At 38.5% G+C, this 19,283-nt stretch overlaps 1 protein-coding gene across 1 annotated transcript in view; it reads left to right on the top strand.

Moving 5' to 3' along the window:
* Window positions 1-19,283, top strand: part of LOC118272183 (chromosome transmission fidelity protein 18 homolog) — a 36,647-nt gene that overhangs the window by 5,950 nt on the left and 11,414 nt on the right. Inside the window, 6 exon segments of the mRNA XM_050693868.1 lie at window positions 1,138-1,369; window positions 1,932-2,087; window positions 2,523-2,605; window positions 2,607-2,665; window positions 3,237-3,328; window positions 3,963-4,118. Coding sequence (XP_050549825.1) covers window positions 1,138-1,369; window positions 1,932-2,087; window positions 2,523-2,605; window positions 2,607-2,665; window positions 3,237-3,328; window positions 3,963-4,118 — 778 coding nt within the window.

The following is a 19,283-nucleotide window of genomic DNA, read 5'->3' as shown; positions in this document are numbered from 1 at the left end:
GTTTTTTTATCATGTATGGCCGCTCTGCACTGGTGCAGCTTCGTTTTCTTCTGTCTTCTTGACATTCAAATTTACGTGGTAAACAACCTGGTTTCATTCGTACATAAGATACCGTTCCCATAATATGGTACTCTGTATAATTCAGCATATCGTTTGGCAACTGGAAAAATATGAAGACTGTTTAACACAATACAAAATGCAATTGCATTGTAATTTAAAACCAAAAAGCTTTGGTTCTTCTTAAGATTTACTAGTTGAATATGTAGTCACTACTTTATTAAATAATACTTACATCGAAATGATCTTCACAAAAATACATTCTCGATGTCGTTGATAAACAATGAGCATCAGACCTCCTTGCCAGTTTTAACCACTATTTTCGCATATTTTTCTTGACCGGAACACGTATGAATAATTTAGTCGGAGTTTTTATACTTGTACTTATATACTGGGGCACTATACAGCTTTTAAAATACGAAGTTTCCATTTTTATTTAAACAAAACAAACATTCGCCTTAATGTGATATACCTGTTTGCCACTATGTGACGTCCTTCACGACGCCATGACACTTTCTTGTGTTTTTACGTCAGTTTAAAAATATTTTATTCAAACTTAAAATATGTGCTTTAAATATAAGTTTTATCATGAAATATTATTTTTTGTGGTAATACAGGTAATAAACTATCGAAATAAGCCATTTTTGAAATTTACGACACAGGCCTATTATAGTCACTTGTGTGTTATCCACGAAAAAGTACACCCTGTGTCGGTTCTTTGACATTTATTCCTACAAATCTTTAATTTTTCGTCTGTATTTTGCTTACGCTATCCTGAATAGTGTTTCAGTAATATTTAATGATAAATTCTGATCCAACTGCTCTAGTTTGAAAAAGGGTGTCATTATAGACCACCGCCAATCTCTTTGATGTGACGTTTACCGGGTTTACCGGGGCTCCGGCTCGACAGGTAGGTGTAGGAACGTGGTGGTTTTTAGTCAGTAAGAGTCTGACACTCTCTCTCGCCTCGCCCAGGGGGAAGAAATCAAGGGATGATTTCCCCCCTTAAAAAAAAAGAGTCAACATTGTGTTTCACGCTAAGCAATCTTGTCAATTGATAACAATAATATTCTTTTCTAGACTAATAGACGGTATATTCGAGAACTACCTATCAGCCCGCGTGGACGGGCGGCTCCTGCTGGCGTCTGAGACCCTGTCCTGGCTGCAGCAGTACGACGTGCTGTCTGCCTGGACCCTGCGACATCAGAACTACTCTCTGTACGGAGCGTTGCCGCTCTGCATCGCACGCTGCCATTCTTTGCTGGCCACTAGAACTCCAATGAGGGTTAAGTTCCCTTTACAGGCTCAGGAGGTATGTAAAACATCTGTGTACTAACTACTGTGTTTTTATGTATAGTCTGTTTTTAAAATATGTCCAATCCGAAGAAGCATTAAAATATTTTTATGGGATAACTAATATACACACAGTTAGATATCGAGCTATACAATTTACTATAGCCTCGCTTAGTATGATGTCTCCGCACATTTATTACATTGTACTATTTTGCCTAATATGTAGCCAGGTGTGGTTCCTCGGTAGAGTCAGTCGACTTGTGATCATGTTCTGCGCAGCGTAATTGAAATATTAAACTAAATGTATCATACAATCAACGAATTACCTAGCGGGTTTTCCGGGGCTCCGGCTCGATGGGCAGGAGTAGGAACGGGGTGGTTTTTAGTCAGTATACGTGTCTGACACTCCTTACCTGGTTAGATTTGGAAAAACAAAAATGTATAGTCCTTTAATCGTTTCTACCGACACCCTTGTGACGGTGACAAATAATAATTTACTATTTTCTCACCAATGTGGCTTTGCTTTTCTATTGTTTTAAAACTAACTTACCTAACTAACTACTATCCTATTCCTATTCTAGATGTACCGCAAGAAGCTAGAGATCGAGAGTATAGTGTCGTCGGTCCTCCGCGGCAGTGCGCCGTCGGTGAGCGTGGGCAGACTGGCGCTGGTACTGGACGTACTGCCTCTACTGCCGTACCTGCTCGCTCCCAATCTCAGGACTGCTAACGTACAGGTAATATTTAGTTACTGTTATTCGTATTCTTTACTAAGGGGAAGATTATCAATGTATGTATGTAGAGTTTAGTCTGGAAAAAGGAATTGACCCTGTAATATAAGTGTGGGAGAGCCATGCTTCGGCACGAATGAGCCGGCTCGATCGGAATGATACCACGGCCTCACAGAAAACCGACGTGAAACAATATGTGTGTTGTTTCGTTGTGTGGGTGAGGTTACTGGAGGCCCAATTCCCATAAATTCCTAACCCACACAAGACCAGCAACACGCTTGTAACGCCTCTGGTGTTTCAGGCGCCAGTTACAGTTACAGAGGAATTCTTTATTATTTGTCAAATTCCTTATCCGCCATTTACGCCTTTCATTAATTCCTCTCATTTATCTCGACTATAGTTTGGTATGTTTTTGAAACATCTTGTTTGTTTCTACCCCAGCTATGCAGCGCCAATGAGCGTCAGTCGCTGCGTACGGTGGCGGGCGCCATGTGTGAGTACGGGCTGCAGTACGTGCCCCGTCGGGGGGAAGGGGGTGTACGTACACACGCTCGAACCTGACGTGTACCGGGCCGCCTTCTTTGGTAACTATACTTATAGTTATTTTAATTATAATTACTTGTTTTAGGTATAACCTAATGGTGCTTTTCTACCTGAGATGTGCTATGCTACGTTGCTGTGGATGCGTTTAATACCCACCAATCATATTCATTGGTACACACAGCCTAGTACTGGTGGACTCAACTAAGATCTGTTCTTTATATGGAAAGGAGCATGCTATGGATCTGTGCTATTGATGGCTTCACTACCCTCGCACAACTACTTTGCGGCGGTACATCTTCATATCACATTCTTCTCGCACAGCTGCATAGCTTAGTATCAGTGGAAACGATCACATAGTTTCACAGCTTAGCTATTATATCCTCGCAGCATAAAATCGCAGCATAAAAAGTACTCTAAATACTGTATGTAGACTGTAAATATTTGTTTTCATTTTCATTATTTGACTGACAAACTAAATATATATTTTTTTTCATTATTTTTTTTTATTTTATTTTTTTATTACAGAATATAATTGGAATTGTGTGAACACAGGAAAGCAATGAAATGAAAGTTAATATTATTGTAAACTTTAACTTAAATGTAACAATTCAGGTACGGAGGAGAAGGTGCGACTAACGCCAGCGATCAAGCAGGCGATAGTGCGGGAACAACAGCTCGAAGTTATCAGGCGCAGCGAGGAAATGGTACAGTATCGTTTTTAATAGCATTATCTATAAACCTGTACTGACATCGTAAAAATCATAAACATTGTACTCTAATCCACCTGTCAAGCGTGAGGATTGTAGACGCAGTCTATAGTAAAAAAAACAACTTTAGGGAGCTTGTAATGCCACCGTAAGTGCTGGTCTATAGACGGCGAGCAAGGGTAGCTCGCCGCCCCACCAGAACCAGATGTGCAGCGCCAAACGTTCCTCACGCACCTTAAAGAGCTATCAGACCACCACAGATGGGGCCCAGTAGGGCTGATGCCTGATCCGGAGCTGCGGATTACCTAGCGGACATACCAGGACTCCGGCTTGAAAAGTAAAAGTAGGGAAAAGGTGGGTTTATTCAGTAAGAGTCTGACATTCCCTCTCGCCTCGCTCAAGGTGGGAGAAGTCATTGAATGATTTTCTCCCCTTAAGAAAGGCTTGTCATGTGAATATTATAAACATGGAATTTTAGCTTTTCAATGTTGAATTTTATGAATGTTGGGCGTCTGGAATTATATCTGACATCGTACTTATACAATTAATAAAAACGCGACCTAGTGTGTTAGATACTAGTAAAAATAACACACAAATGTATATATCATTTCATTTCTCAACCTTTCTCTAGGCGAGTCGAGTACCAGAAAGATCGAACGCAACGAGCACACCGGCTAAGAAGTCAAGTAGTCCTGCAGAGCCTTCGACCAGCAAAGACAAGCAGGTGTCCCTCCCCAACCACCTGCAACGGTTGCAGCCTAAGGTGGTCAAGAAGAATACTCCACAGGTGAGTTATTAATTGTTTATATCTTATTTTTTTAAGAAAAAAGTTGCCCCACGTTGTTTTACTCTTAATTGCGGGTCTGCGGACGGCGAGTAGGGGTAGCTCGCCGCCCGACCAGATCTAGACCCGTGCGTGCGGCGCGTCGCGTTCTGCGCGCGCTTCAAAGAGCCATCAGACCACCACAGATGGGGCCCAATAGGGCTGATGCCTAATTCGGAGCTGCGGACTACCTAGCGGGTTTACGGGGCTCCGGCTCGAAAAGCAGGAGTAGGAACGGGGTGGTTTTTAGTCAGTAAGAGTCTGACGGTCCCTCTCGCGTCGCCCAAGGCGAGAGAAGTAAGTCATTGGACGATTTTACCCCCACAAAAAAAAAAGTTGTTTTTCTCCTGTGTCGTGGGTGCGTTTACAAACATACAAGGTTCACATACACATCATACACACCAGAACCGTAAAAATAATTTGTGGATCACACAAAGAGTTGCTCCGTGCGGGAATCGAACCCGCTACACGTTGTTCAGAAGCCAGTTGCCCGGCCCCCGCGCTATCCGTGCAGTCTGTTGTGTATTATAGTTGGAATATGATTTTCTTCTTTGTATAGTGTACACAGGTCTTAGTCCTAGTTTGCTTTACGTTTAACAAACATATGAAACATATGAAAAAAACTTTGTTAAAACTCTTTGTTTTCGAAACGAGAGCGCGGTCGGCACTTTGATTGACCAGCTCCAATAAACCGACCGGAGTTTTATTCAAAGTCAAAGTCAAAGCATTTATTTCAATTAATCCTAAATTAGGCATTTTTAAACGTCAAATTGAATTGTCCGTCAGTCTGTCCGTCAGTGAAGCTAGGCGCTTGTTCCAAAGTGTTGCTTCGAATGGAGAAGAACGAGCAAGAAACTTCATGTTCTGAGCGCGTCAGAACATGAAGTTGCTCGTTCTTCGTGCGCGGGTCAGACAATAACCATGTGTGGGTTACGAGTACTCAGATTCGATCCTCATACGTGGCATTAAATTCATGGGTCTCACTTAATAAATCATTTGTTTTTCTAAAGAAAAAATGTCCGACAAATGTATGAAATGTTTCGGTAGAAACGAAACGAAATGAAAACAATACCTGATTTAACGTGCAACGTCACGCCTTTTTCTATCCTCGAAGGGGTAGGCAGAGGTACACATTACGGCACGTAATGCCACTGTACAATGTACACCTACTCTTCACCATTTGTGTTATACTTATAAGCTCCATGTAATAAGGTGTGAGCCTGATTACTTTTCCCACCCTGGGCGGATTACTGATACCTGATTTAAATAAAAACACAAAACTCAAAATCAGAAAAATTTTAACTAAACTGTACTTACGAAACTAAACTACCTAACCTACTAGTTACCTAATTTCAAATCAATTACGCACTACACAAAATCAACTACAAAAGAAAAAAAGAAATCTAAACCGTTCACACAAGAAGCAATAAACACGTCCATATAAATTCATATCGCGAATCAAAATATCATCTCCGTTCACAATGCGGCGGCTAACAGGGTTCCGTGAAGAAAGAACTCGTTAGCCCATGAATGGCTCTACCAGATGAAGTTTACACATTTGATGGAATAAATTACCGCGGCTGTATGTACGGAACACTCGCGCCCGGATTTGATACAGCTTTTTAATTGCAAGAATTTTTGCGGTCGTCAGGCTGGGATTTTTTAGTCGTTGGTTTTTTTTTCGAGGGTTATCTTTGTAGGTGGTGAAATTGGGGATTAGGTGGTGGTTTCTTACCTGGGGCTTGCTTAGGTTGTGGTGTAGTTCTGATGTGGAATTTGATAGATAATTATATTTTTACTATCCAGAACTAAAGGTTTTTTTTTAAATAAACGTTGCCCCCTACTAGGATCTTCTCCTGTGTTGTGGGTGCGTATATAAACATACAACTTTACATACACATGACACCCAGACCCGAAACAACAATTTGTGGATCACACAAAGAGTTGATCCGTGCGGGAATCGAATCTGCTACCAATATGCACCAACCATGCAGTCAATTGGATAAGATATAGTGTATTAGTAGGAAAATGGAAAAGTTTGACATGTCTAAACGGCTTCTTATTCATTGAAATATTTATCGTAAAATGATGCCATATAAAAACAATATTTTAACTACACACATGCACCTTTGCCAAAAAAAAATAATTGAAAAAAATAACACTAACATAATTGTAATTTTTAACCGACTTTAAAAAAGAACAGGTTCTTAATTCGGTTCTCAGATTTTGCCAAATGATTACTTAGAAGCCTTTTACTTTCCTATAAGAAAATATTTTAAACAACATAACGATGTATTTAAACAAATTACTATACCTACGTATGTGTTGTGTTGTATCCTAGCAGATAGAACATTGTGTATCACAAGTAATGGGCACGAGCTAGGTGGGAGCACTCTGCGAATCTCGCTAATTAAAACTGTGTTTGCTTAATCCGCATCGCGTATTGTGAGAGCGTGAAAGCGCTTCAGACCAACTTGCCATAGAATATGTCGGTGAAATGTAGAAGAGACACTGCTATGATTCAACAAAATGTACACCCACATTTTACCAATTCACACACACAATTCCAGACTCCGTGCTACTAATGAGAAATGTTCGAAAATCTGAAAAAATCCCAGTAATACTTTGCCTGACCCGGGAATCGAACCCCAGACCATGTTCGGTAGTCGCACTTGCGGCCACTCGACCAAGGTGGCAGTTTACCGGGACTCTGGCTCGAAAAGCAGGAGTAGGAATGGGTGGTTTTAGTCAGTCAGTAAGAGTCTGACACTCCCTCTCGTCTCGCCCAGGGTGAGAGGTATTTGGATGATAATGGTTAAAAAATGGTTCAACAAGATTGACGACTGACGTTTGTTTTTGTGAAGTTTAAAAAATGTCATTGGGCTTAAGCTATCATCCTGTACGTTCAATTAAAGTAGCCGTTAAAAAAAATCATGTTGATCTATATCAATAGGGAAATTTTGCTATCAATAGGGAAAGGTACTCAAATTGAAAGAAAGTGCCAACAGATATAAAAATGTATTGTCATAAATAAATCATCAAATAAAAGGTGACAATGAACCAAAAAGTCACTGACTGAATTGACTTATATCCTCATAGAAGATTTTTCAGTTTTAAATCCAAACAATGTCACGTCTATCCCACCTGATCACGGCTAAACACGTTCGTAGCGCGAAGTCACGTAATCACAGCAATCTCAGAGCGAGGGCTCGCACAAAAAGAAATAATTAACCCATCCGCGTCGCTGCACTTGTCACGTCATGTCGCAGCTTTAATGCTGCCCACTGTCACGTTGCGCTCGTCTACACGCTGTTGGTAGCTCTGTATGTTACTTGTGTAGTGGGTGTAGTTTGGTACGTTTCTTTAGTTATAAAAGAAATAATTAACCCATCCGCGTCGCTGCACTTGTCACGTCATGTCGCAGCTTTAATGCTGCCCACTGTCACGTTGCATACGTCTACACGCTGTCGGTAGATCTGTATGTTACTTGTGTAGTGGGTGTAGTTTGGTACGTTTCTTTAGTTATAAAAGAAATAATTAACCCATCCGCGTCGCTGCACTTGTCACGTCATGTCGCAGCTTTAATGCTGCCCACTGTCACGTTGCGCTTGTCTACACGCTGTCGGTAGCACTGTTATAGTATGTTACTTGTGTAGTGGGTGTAGTTTGGTACGTTTCTTTAGTTATAAAAGAAATAATTAACCCATCCGCGTCGCTGCACTTGTCACGTCATGTCGCAGCTTTAATGCTGCCCACTGTCACGTTGCGCTCGTCTACACGCTGTCGGTAGCTCTGTATGTTGCTTGTGTAGTGGGTGTAGTTTGGTACGTTTCTTTAGTTATAAAAGAAATAATTAACCCATCCGCGTCGCTGCACTTGTCACGTCATGTCGCAGCTATAATGCTGCCCACTGTCACGTTGCGCTTGTCTACACGCTGTTGGTAGCTCTGTATGTTGCTTGTGTAGTGGGTGTAGTTTGGTACGTTTCTTTAGTTATAAAAGAAATAATTAACCCATCCGCGTCGCTGCACTTGTCACGTCATGTCGCAGCTTTAATGCTGCCCACTGTCACGTTGCGCTTGTCTACACGTTGTTGGTAGATCTGTATGTTACTTGTGTAGTGGGTGTAGTTTGGTTCGTTTCTTTAGTTATAAAACTATTAAAAACCATGATTAACCCATCGTATGCTAAAGCACTGATCAGTTCGAGACACAATGTGTATTCTATTGTTGTCTCATATACCCACAGAGGAAAGGTTAAGTGTGCTTTTCTACCAGTGATGTGCTATGCTACGTTACTGTAGATGCGTTTGACATCCACCGATCATATCCATTGGTATACATAGCTTGGCACTGATGGATACGGGTTCAACTAAGATATGTATATGCTATGGATGTGTGCTATGAATGCGTGCTATAGATGGTTGCAAGTAGTGTAGCTATGTGCATAGCACAGTACCTACAGCAGTTACGTTGCGGCGGCGCATCTTCATAGCACATCTTACTCGCCACATAGCTTAGTATCAGTGGTAACGATCACTTAGTTTCACAGTTTAGCTATTACAGCTTCGCAACATATCTACATCAGAAATGTTCTTCTGATGGAAAAGCAGGCTTAAAAATTTGATTAAATTATAAAGTAACGAGTTAAACTCTGTCAGGCTGCGCCTGCATACACGTTAACTGAGTAGGTAAAATTTATGTTAGGTTAGTAGTTATAAATAATTATATAATCCCATTTAACGTCAGCTATTTATTCTTCACGTTATGATGTTCCAATTACTGACACGATAAAGTTGTCAAAACGTTACAAAGCAACGTTAATATACTAAAATAAATACAGAAAAACAAAATGTCTTACTGCTTTTGCAGCTAAATCATCAAATAGACATCGAACAAAAAGTTATGAAGTGAAATTAAAAATATGAGTTAAAGTTAACGTCAAAACTTCTTGAAAATATTTCTAAAATAATATCCCATTTCGAAAGCTAGTCTACTTGTTTTTCCTAATTATAAATGCTCCATTATTTAAAAAGCCCGTCAAAAAAGAAGCGTAAATCAAAAATTTTCTTAAAGGCTTCGGTGTCAAAACTGAAAAGTTATCATTTTTTAAATGTATGGCTTGAGAGTCAGCGATTTTGTACTGCGAGATGATCACCGTTATTCTAAAATATTTAAACTAAAAGCATAATTATTATACTTAATAAGCTGACCCGGCAAACTTCGTACTACCATAAACATTATTTCCTCACCTTTTAAACCTTCCCTTTACTTTTAAAATGATTCAAGACCATAATTTACCAAATTGGTCCAGCAGTTCTCGAGTTTTAGCGAGACTAACGCGCAGTAATAGATTTTTATAAATAGAAAAATAAATAGAATAACTTATTTGTTTAACATACTTTATCATGGATGATTATATAATGTTTAATGACTATTCAGGCCTAGATTTGTGTCGATTCACAAATTGTCCGAAATGACATGTATCTTTTTGATTTGATTTCCTCAATGATTTTGTTCTATTTAATTATTATTTATTAATTCGGAGACATATTGTATTTTTTATGTATACTAATGAGACAGGCGTAATTTTATGTTCGAGTACCTACTTTCTAATTGGTTGGTTTATTTAAGCCGGCCAATCATAGCGCCGAACGCGCTCTCGTTTCAATTGCTTTAAACGTAAAGCAAACTCGTACTAAAGGTACTATGCTTGTTTTACCTAACACCCATCTCTTATCTATCAAAATCGCGAATTTGGTAGCTGCGCAATAATGCCCATTAAAGTCTGGAGTGAGTTCCGTCAATACGGCCGGCCAGGCCCTCCTGTAAATACAATAACTAATCACAATAAAAGGGTTGCGGCCGTCTCTATTAAAAACTCGCTAAGAATATCATCGGGGGTGGTTAGGGCCACCGTGTACTGGGTGAAGAGTTGGTTCTTTAAATATTTTTTGCCTGTATGTTTTTTAACTTTTGCCTGTAATTTTGAATGTGGCTGAAAATCTTGGCGTTTCATTCTCATTAGAATTTTGGGAAATATCTTAATGTTTCTGTACTCTGGTACAGAGTCCGGAATTGTGCCTAATATAATTATGGCAAAAGGTTCACCCCCTATTACATGGGACTTATAACACAAATGGTGAAAAGTGGGTGTAGGTACACTGTATAGCGGCATCACGTGCCATAATGTGCACCTCTTTTCGGTATTCTTCTCATTCTCTTTTTCACTTCCCTTCGGGGATCAAAAGGCATGACGTTGCAAGTATTTTTAAACTTATTTTAAAATGTTGAGTATTAGGTACAATAGAAAATTTTCATCACATTTTATAATTTGTTTTTACAAAATTACTTACTCAATAATAATATGCTTCAGTATACGTTCACCATTACTATTATGATTTTTCTCCGGTTTTCCTCTTGCTAATGGCGGTGCGATGCCGGCGGCGGCGGGCCGCGGCTTCGATTCATTGCGTCACTCGCTAGCCCTTCTCCCTGCATTATTTATTTACCATATTGTCTCGTCATGTCATCGCCCTTGTGTCGTGGAAGCCCGCAATTATCTATCTGTTAACAGTGAGCTATTTGTTGTAAGATTTTAACTCTTCTATAGATTACGAATCAAGGTAGGAGAATAATGTTGTGCGATTATATGTACTCAATTGTTGAGTATATAAAATTATTGCAATCGGACTTCGGACTGCCTAGTAGGTTTACCGGGGCTCCGGCTCGAAAAGAAGGAGTAAGAACGCGGTGGTTTTTGGCAGTAAGAGTCTGACACTCTCTCTCGCCTCGTCCAAGGTGATAGAAGTCATTGAATGATTTTCTCCTCTTAAAAAAGGTCAATTTACGATCCATTTAAGTTTACCATCAATCAGTTTTCAAGAAGTAGACCCCCGGGGAAATGTTATGTTTTTATTAAATGAAACTAAATATTTTGCAAGACATGCTCAGTGCTCAATATTATTTAATTTGTCTGTACCTTTCTTTCAACCACAAAAGTTTTAGTTAGCTTTAAGCTAGCTACTCTTACAAATGTACAACCAATAAAATATGTACCTATTTACTAAATACATATCTAATCGTACATACCATATAAAACACTGGTACTAGCACAGTTTAACTGATAATAGGAACGGCGTAATAAATAAACTGGCAACATTAGGCGCCGCGGTGGCTAAGTGCCGCGGCGCCTGCCCCAACTAATTACTAACTATAGCTTTTAAACCTCTTTTGTGTGCCAACCGGAAAATCTTCTGTTATCTAAGTGTAATTGCTATGTTTTTAAAATTGTTATTGCTATAAGTTATTTTGTACTCTAGTGTTGCTTTAAAGTAATCGGATTTCATTGGTTGGTTTCTAGGTTTAAGTATCGCTTGAGTATTGAATGAGTTTATTATAAAATTTTTCCTTATATATTAGGTACTTGAGTCCACTTTTTAAAAAGAAAGAAATGTGCCAACAAATAATTTTGATTCACTTAACATTTTTTTTATTTGGTTCTCGGGGGGAATGGATTTCATTGTAAAGCTATCAATACAGAAGTTTTTTCTAAGATTATTATGTGTAAACTACATAAAATACAAAATATTACACCCAAAACATTTACATTGTACAATAATTCATGTATACAAAAAACCCTAATTCATAACCAAAAAATCCCTAACTATTAAAAAACCCGCAAGAGAAAATACACAAAAAAACCCCATTCAGTGAGTTTATTAGCATGTATTAGAGTAGAGCAAGCCCCGGCCTTCCCATTACAGTGGCGTGCACAAAAATGTGGAACGCCCACCTAATAAATTTACCGGTAGTTAAGTCGCGCACGCGACCCAAAGTGGATGTTTAGCGAGATCCGCTGAGTGCTTTGTACGGATTTTATGTTCCGCGATTAGGGCATTTGATGCGATACACTGTTGTTATGGCTGCGACAATTAAAGTGGACTCCAGTGTAACTTTTGTGTTACGTATAATGGCTAATTGTTGCATTAAGTTTGGATGACAGTTTCGTATGGAATTAAATCAAGACATAACGTTTCAAATACGTACTTATAAGGTGTTACTAGACAAACGTTACATAACCTTTGTTTTATACGACAGACAACACACATACGTTTTAGAAAACATAAAAAAAATACATACACTGTTGTGTTTTTAGGTCTCAACTAATGGCAAATTCAAAATTGAATTTATGAACTCTAAAGTTAAATTCATTACCAATTTTTTCAAACTTAAATCAATAACCTTAAAAAAGGAGAAAGATAAACTGAGAAAAGAAAATGTACGATCGAATGAGCTCTCTTAACCCTTACGAAAACCCATTAGGTATAGTGAGCGGCCGATAACCGGATTCTTACCCGGGCTAAAAGAGAAAAAATCGCGTTACATTACCTCTGATAACTGATGTCAGACATTAAGCACTCGGTTCGGTCGTAATAAAAGCAATAACACTCTGAATAGGAAAGAGTGCCTCTATAATGCGTCGGGTAAACGAATATGTGGGGAAATTGCTCGGGAGTGGAGGAAGATGCGATTGAAGGAGGCCGGATACTGGCAATCATCAATCTACCCCCTACGTCGTAAATCACGCGTACAATAGCCGAGGGAAGTTCTTAAGAAGAAAAACTATAGGTTTATTTCCTTCCGGGGCTCGGCCAATCGGAAGCCGGCGCTCTCACCCCCCTCCCCCCGGCGCGGGAAGGGTTAGCCCTGGATTGTGTTAAGGGGAGATATGGCGTAATTGGTCAGTGATGAGCGTTGTAAAATTGTAATGGCTGCTTCACGGTAAAAAAGAGGTTAGGTATTGTTTTTATCTTTTGCGTAGATTCGTTGGTACTTAAATGAAGTTGTGTTAGTAATTGTTAAAAAAAGAAAGAATCGAATTGCTTTATTTCATTTTTAAATATAAGAACTTGACGTTCGTATATAAAAAATGACATATACCTAATTATTTGATCTGTTTTTAGGCTTTATTTTAGAGTGTTTAATTTAGCCTCTATCGTTATTATTTGTTAATATTTATAGAACTTATTGTTAATCCTGATCTTTTGTCCAAATATCAAATTAGAAATATGTATACAGTTTACTATACCATGAATAAAAATCGCCAAAATTTTACATAAAAGAAGTGGCTTCCTCCGTTTATGTTACCCGTTCTCGCCCCTTTCTCGATCCGAAGTTATTCGGTTAGGGGTGAGATTTTTCCACGTCGCTCGACCGCAGGCAAACCGTCCGTCATCCGCAAGGATTACTGGTAATCTCCTGGCGGCGATAGCGTAATGACTCCTGAATACTCCTGATGTGACGGCTTCATCCCAATTATTTATATCGATAAGGCCCCGGTTTGGATCGCAATTGGTTTTTTTTTTTCGTTCGTATTCACGAGTTTGACGGCTTTGAATTAGGTAATTTTGTTAGGATATTGATAATAGGTAAGTTATGATTGCCAATTGAGAACTAAAAGTATAACTATCGTGAAACATACTAAATTAACTAACAATCACGGTTTATTCACGTAAATTAATGTAAAGCTCTACTAGTTTCGAGTCACGGAGGGACTCTTTGAGTAACTAGTAAAGGTTTTCTCCATTATTTATGTAAGTAAACCGTGATTTTCAGTTAATTTGAATATTATAACACAATATGGTAGTACTTACTTACTTTATGAAAATATGATACGTAAAACAATCTCATATTGCCAGTGTAAACGTGACAACTTTAATTTGGTCATAAATTCAAAAAGGTAATTAAAATTTTATTCGTTAAAACCTGATTTGAAATCCACAAAGTTAGAACTAACACTGCACCAACATAATTACGTCTCGAAATTAGATTTCCCTAAAGCATATAACATTTGAACACAATTTACTTTTTCGAACGAATTCATTTGCGGCTGGCAACACGTTGGAAAATTTGAATTTAGAACGCGTTCGGGGAGCGCGGGCCGCCGCGGCAAATTGTGAATTAGACCGCCGCGGGCGCACCGCACCACCGCTTGTTAGCTAGTTTTTACGCTGGCAACCCCTTTGTCAGGGAAATTGCATCAATGCCGTATTGCACTGTGTAGTCGGTTATTTAGACCGCGCGGAAAGATTGCCGCGCTATTCCTTTTATTGCCGTTTGTAAATTCGTAATATTTTGCTCCGATATTGTGAATATTTCCTTTCTATTTGTACTGATACGTAACTTTTGATACAGACAAAGCTGCACAGGTATTTAATAGTAATATAGTTTTTAAAATGTATCAATATTTTTGTAGAAGTTAGAGTAAACCTATAGTAATGTTCCAGTATTTCAATAATAAGTAGCGCAATGAATACAACTACAAGTGCTAAGTTTATAAAATTACATCATAACACCAACTCCTGTAGATTTGAACAATACAAGTGGTGTTTAATTGCCCTTAGGGTGGTGGGCCGTTCGTTTTGAAAATTCCAATGACAATATGACACGCCCCACAGAGGGCGCCGGCGTCCTGCCGCGATGCAATCATCCCGCTAATGAGCCCTTAGCTTTATTATACAGATTCATTAACACTTGCCTAAAAAAGTATGTTATTTTATGTATTGGAGGGCTGATATTTTACTTGATCTTAGTCAAATAGCGATGATCTGAATGTTGGTGTAAAATGTTGAAATGAAAATGTAAATAGTTTGGGTTTGTCCAAGTATACGATTAATCTTTTTTCAAAGATCAAGCCTAAAGTTCAGCTCTTCATATTTATAGATTACATACTACTACAACTATAAAAGTAAGCGCCATGATCACGGATGAACTGGAATTGCAACAGTGCCGAAATATCAGAAACACATAGAATTAATAAACATGGTAAATATCCTGCTTCAAGTTCTAATGATGTTGTTAGTGACAATGCCAGTTTAAAAATTTACTTATACTTACAAATTATTGTTCAAGCTAAAAATAACCCTACATACCTACCTATATTTCTACAAAATATTCATTAAATAATAACATTTTACCAAAATTGCTCGCAGAATTTGAAAATAATCACTAGATTAATTAGAAGGAACACTCATTCATTATCCTCGTAAATTATTAATGAACATCATAAATAACACTGTAATTTTCATTTCACTCCGCATTACAAGGATTACGCTCCATTTTCCCCGCCCCACTCTATTATTGTAACTAATCTTGTCACTAAACCCTACTCCGATTATCCGAACGCAGCAAATAGGCTCAAATAATGCGGTTCCAAATTTAAACACGCGTATAATTTTCAAAAGTGGATGCCATGTGTGTTGCCAGAGGCGAATTCTTTTTTTTTGGCGCCACAAAGTCGCACCCGTTCGGATACGGCTACTGACACCCGTTAAACGAGCATTAAGAACACAAATGTATTCACGAGTGGGGTGAGCGGATAATAAACGGTTTTATTGGCTTTATCCCGTTGTGTCTGAGCCCGAGCCAACATTGTTACTCGGTTTCTTTCTCGGTAAAGTAATTTGAATATTTTATTAAAGAATTTTTGGCTGATAAAGCGGATTCTAGCGGATAACTTTTTTTTTTGCTTTTAGCTAGTCATAAAAATGAGTTTTAATATTAATATTGTCGAGGATTTAAGAGTTGAAAAAATAAAATTCGATTTGGAATTAATCGAAAAACTGAGTTTCTTAATTACCCATATTCATACTACTAACGCATCCTGAACTCAATCACATATTAAAAACAGAAACTATTACCATAGATAGACACTCAAGTGGTAGCATAGCTACATAATTAAAAAAAAACATTTACTTAATACATAATTATTATAATAATTGCTCTAATTTATCAAAATCATCTGTAACATAAAACCACACTACCAACAAACTTTAAAACAAATAATTATTCGCAAACACCAATCCATTACTCTACCACCTCGAGCTATAAAAACGCACATTTGTGTATAAAGCTGTGCGGTAATCATCTTTTGTGTGTCGTGCAAACATGTGGCATATTGCAGGGGCCTATCTGATTAGCTAGACAATTTCCAACCCCCCACTAGCCAACCCGGCTTTGCAACTCGCTCGAGTCATTTGGCTCGCGGCTCACTAGTGTAAGGGTTAATCGCTGTTTCAGAATAACAAAAGCGGTTTTGTTACTTTTTTTTCGCCTTTGTATTTTTGTATTGCACTGATTAAGGTTTCTTTATTTTAAGTAGGTGTTTGAGATTAAGGTATGCGTGTTAAGTGTGTGAGACACAAGCGTAAGGAGCATAACAACTTTGAAGTAATTAAAAGTCTTATTTAAGGTGTTGATCACAATAAGTGAAATTCAATTCCTATTGTAGGTATATTATAATCGAAATGTTGTAGAGGCCAGGATTATTTAGACACCACTGAGAACCGATGAAGAAAAGCATTGCGAGGAAACTAGAGCTTATAATGTCTAAATATAAGTTCCAAATCGCCTACCCGCATTGAGCAAGCGTGGTAATTAATGCTTAAAACTCCGTATTGAAAAGGCCTTTGGTCAATAGTAGCCATTTATAGGCTGTTCATGTGTGTAGGTATATACGAACTTAAGTCTTCGTTCCTATAGAATTCCATATTATAAAGGCGAAGGTAAAAATTATAACCAGAAACCTTAAAAAACCACCTTATCCACGCAAATTTAAAACATATTTTCCTATAAAACTTCTAAAGAATAATTTTCACAGAATTTTCTCGAAAATTACATGTTAATCGAAGTTATTGACAGTGATAGGCGATCGATCAACATCCCTAAGGAGTATCAATACAATTTTAAGTTTAACAAATCGTTCTGCGATGAATGTAATTTGCGTGAGAGGCTCGCCTTGCCTTGCCTCGTTCATAATGTATTTACGAACTCCCTAAAATGGCGGCGTAAGACTTTTATTTTTTGCTTTGAAACTTAAGGAATTTTCTTGTTAAATTATGTTAGGAATTCCGCATGGGAATTTATTTAATATTCGATCGATTGTGCTGTATTAAATTAACCTAATTCAACCAAAATAATTTTGTAAATCGTGGTTAATTTAGGGTAAATTACTTATTACGTAATCGACTTACTCAAGTTACTGTTTGACGAGGAACTCAACTACTTTCAAGCTACGCTAGAGGCTCATATTCATGAGCAGCATTCCGCTGGAAACTAGTCGAGTACCTCGTTAAAAATTTACATAATTTAGGGTAATTCAAATCTTAATGAACAAAAATCACGTTTCTATCAGTTTTCCATACATTTATGATCTAACAGAGTCAATAAGGCAAGTCAAAATACAGATTTGTGAACAACAATGTAAGACAAAGTGAGGTATTACTCTCCCCTAACGACGCGGACCGCTTCTGAATAGTTTATGTGCTTACAGGCTATTTGTGTATTTATTCGAGTGTTGTCAACTGTTACTTTTATTGTCCTTTCTCTGCCACTAAATAAAACCTCTGTTCTAACGATATCAATAAGGCTTTGCTTACAACAAAGGGCACAATGATGTAAGATTTTAGTTACGTATATGGAGAACAAACGATTTGTACACTATTCATTTTTTGTTTCTGTTATGATATAATAAATTTATTAGTCTTAAAATGAGTTGGGTGGTTGGTCCATTAATAGAACTGATTTGGTGTGGGAGGGCCAGGCTTCGACACGAATGGGCCGGCTTGACCGGAGTGATACCACGGTCTCACAGAAAACCGACGTGAAACAACTCTCGCGTTGTGTGAGATTACGGGAGATCCAATTACCCCAATCTTCCCAATACCCAATTCCCCAACAACTCTTAAATTCATAACTCCAAAAAGGCCGGCAATGCACTTGTAACGCCTCTGGTGTTTCGGGTGTCCTTGGGCGGCGGCTGCTTACCATATAAAAAATAGATTACGTAATACAGTACCTATTTCTATTTCTTCTTACCATACATAAAACTACTCGGAATGTGCGACCTTGGTGGTGGCTTAGCATGATAACGATTCCCCTAAAAACTAATCCAACTTCACTTAATCTTCACGATTGAATACAGCTCAATATAAACGTCTTCCATTTAAAAGTGGGTTACGTAAATTCGTAAATTGTAGCCATTAAGTATGTAGTTACACCGCATACTGAGTCCAAGCTCAATGTACACGTGGACCATTAAATAAATATCGAATAGGTTAGCGTGAGATGGGCACACGATGTACGGCCGGCGTTACGGAATAAATGGCCAATTTGTATACACATGTATATCTGACAACTTGATATATTATATTGGTATATTGTGGCCGTATTATACGTGTTATGTAACGTAACTGCCATTGTAGTTGGGTTCAATAAATGAGAAATTCGTCTTATTTGGTAATCGGTATTGAAATGGTTTTCGCTAGAGACACGAAGCAGTGTTCTTATAACAATACAAAAAAATATTTTTGTATGTAAGAGTTGCTTTAATTTGGCTTAGCAGACACTTAACGCATATAATAGCAAAGATAGAGGAGAATTACATGGAATCGTCGCCAGTTAGTTAGCGATTCAATATAGAAGAAGTGTGGGAGAGCCATGCTTTGACACACATGGGCCGGCTCGACCGGAGTGATACCACGGCCCCACAGAAAACCGACGTGAAACAACGCTTACGTTGTGTGAGTGAGGTTACCGGAGGCCCAATCTTTCCAATCCCTGATCCTCTTCCAATAACCCTTAAATTCCTAATCCCCAAATGGCTGGCAACGCACATGTAACACTTCTGGTGTTTCGGGTGGCCATGGGCGGCCATGGGCGGCGGCCATTGCTTACCAGCAAGTGATCTGTCTGCTAGTGTATCGGTTATATCATAAAAAAACAACAGATATTTTAAGCCTACTCAAAGACTGATACAAGTACCTTACTCTCAGCAATCATACTAAAGACAACACAAAAATCCTAACCAAAATCCCATAACACTAAACGAAATATCATCGAGTCGTAACAGGCAATCATGACATAAAGCCTCCCAAACTCTTTTCTATCTCATATCGGAGTGGGTCGTAAACACAAACTCCCAGTTATCCGCGCTCTATTTACGATACAGAACAAATAAGTATCGGGGAGGGGAGAAAGGACAAGAAACAATGAGAAATGACCGGCGGAAAATTGCGCGGATTGTGAACGGGATCCGAGCGGGAACGACGAGAACGATGCTTAAAGAAAT

Source organism: Spodoptera frugiperda, chromosome 5 (genome assembly GCF_023101765.2).
Source record: "Spodoptera frugiperda isolate SF20-4 chromosome 5, AGI-APGP_CSIRO_Sfru_2.0, whole genome shotgun sequence".
Classification (NCBI taxonomy): Eukaryota; Metazoa; Arthropoda; class Insecta; order Lepidoptera; family Noctuidae; genus Spodoptera; species Spodoptera frugiperda.
The sequence above is the reverse complement of the archived record's forward strand: the minus strand, read 5'-3'. Positions and strand labels throughout refer to the sequence as shown.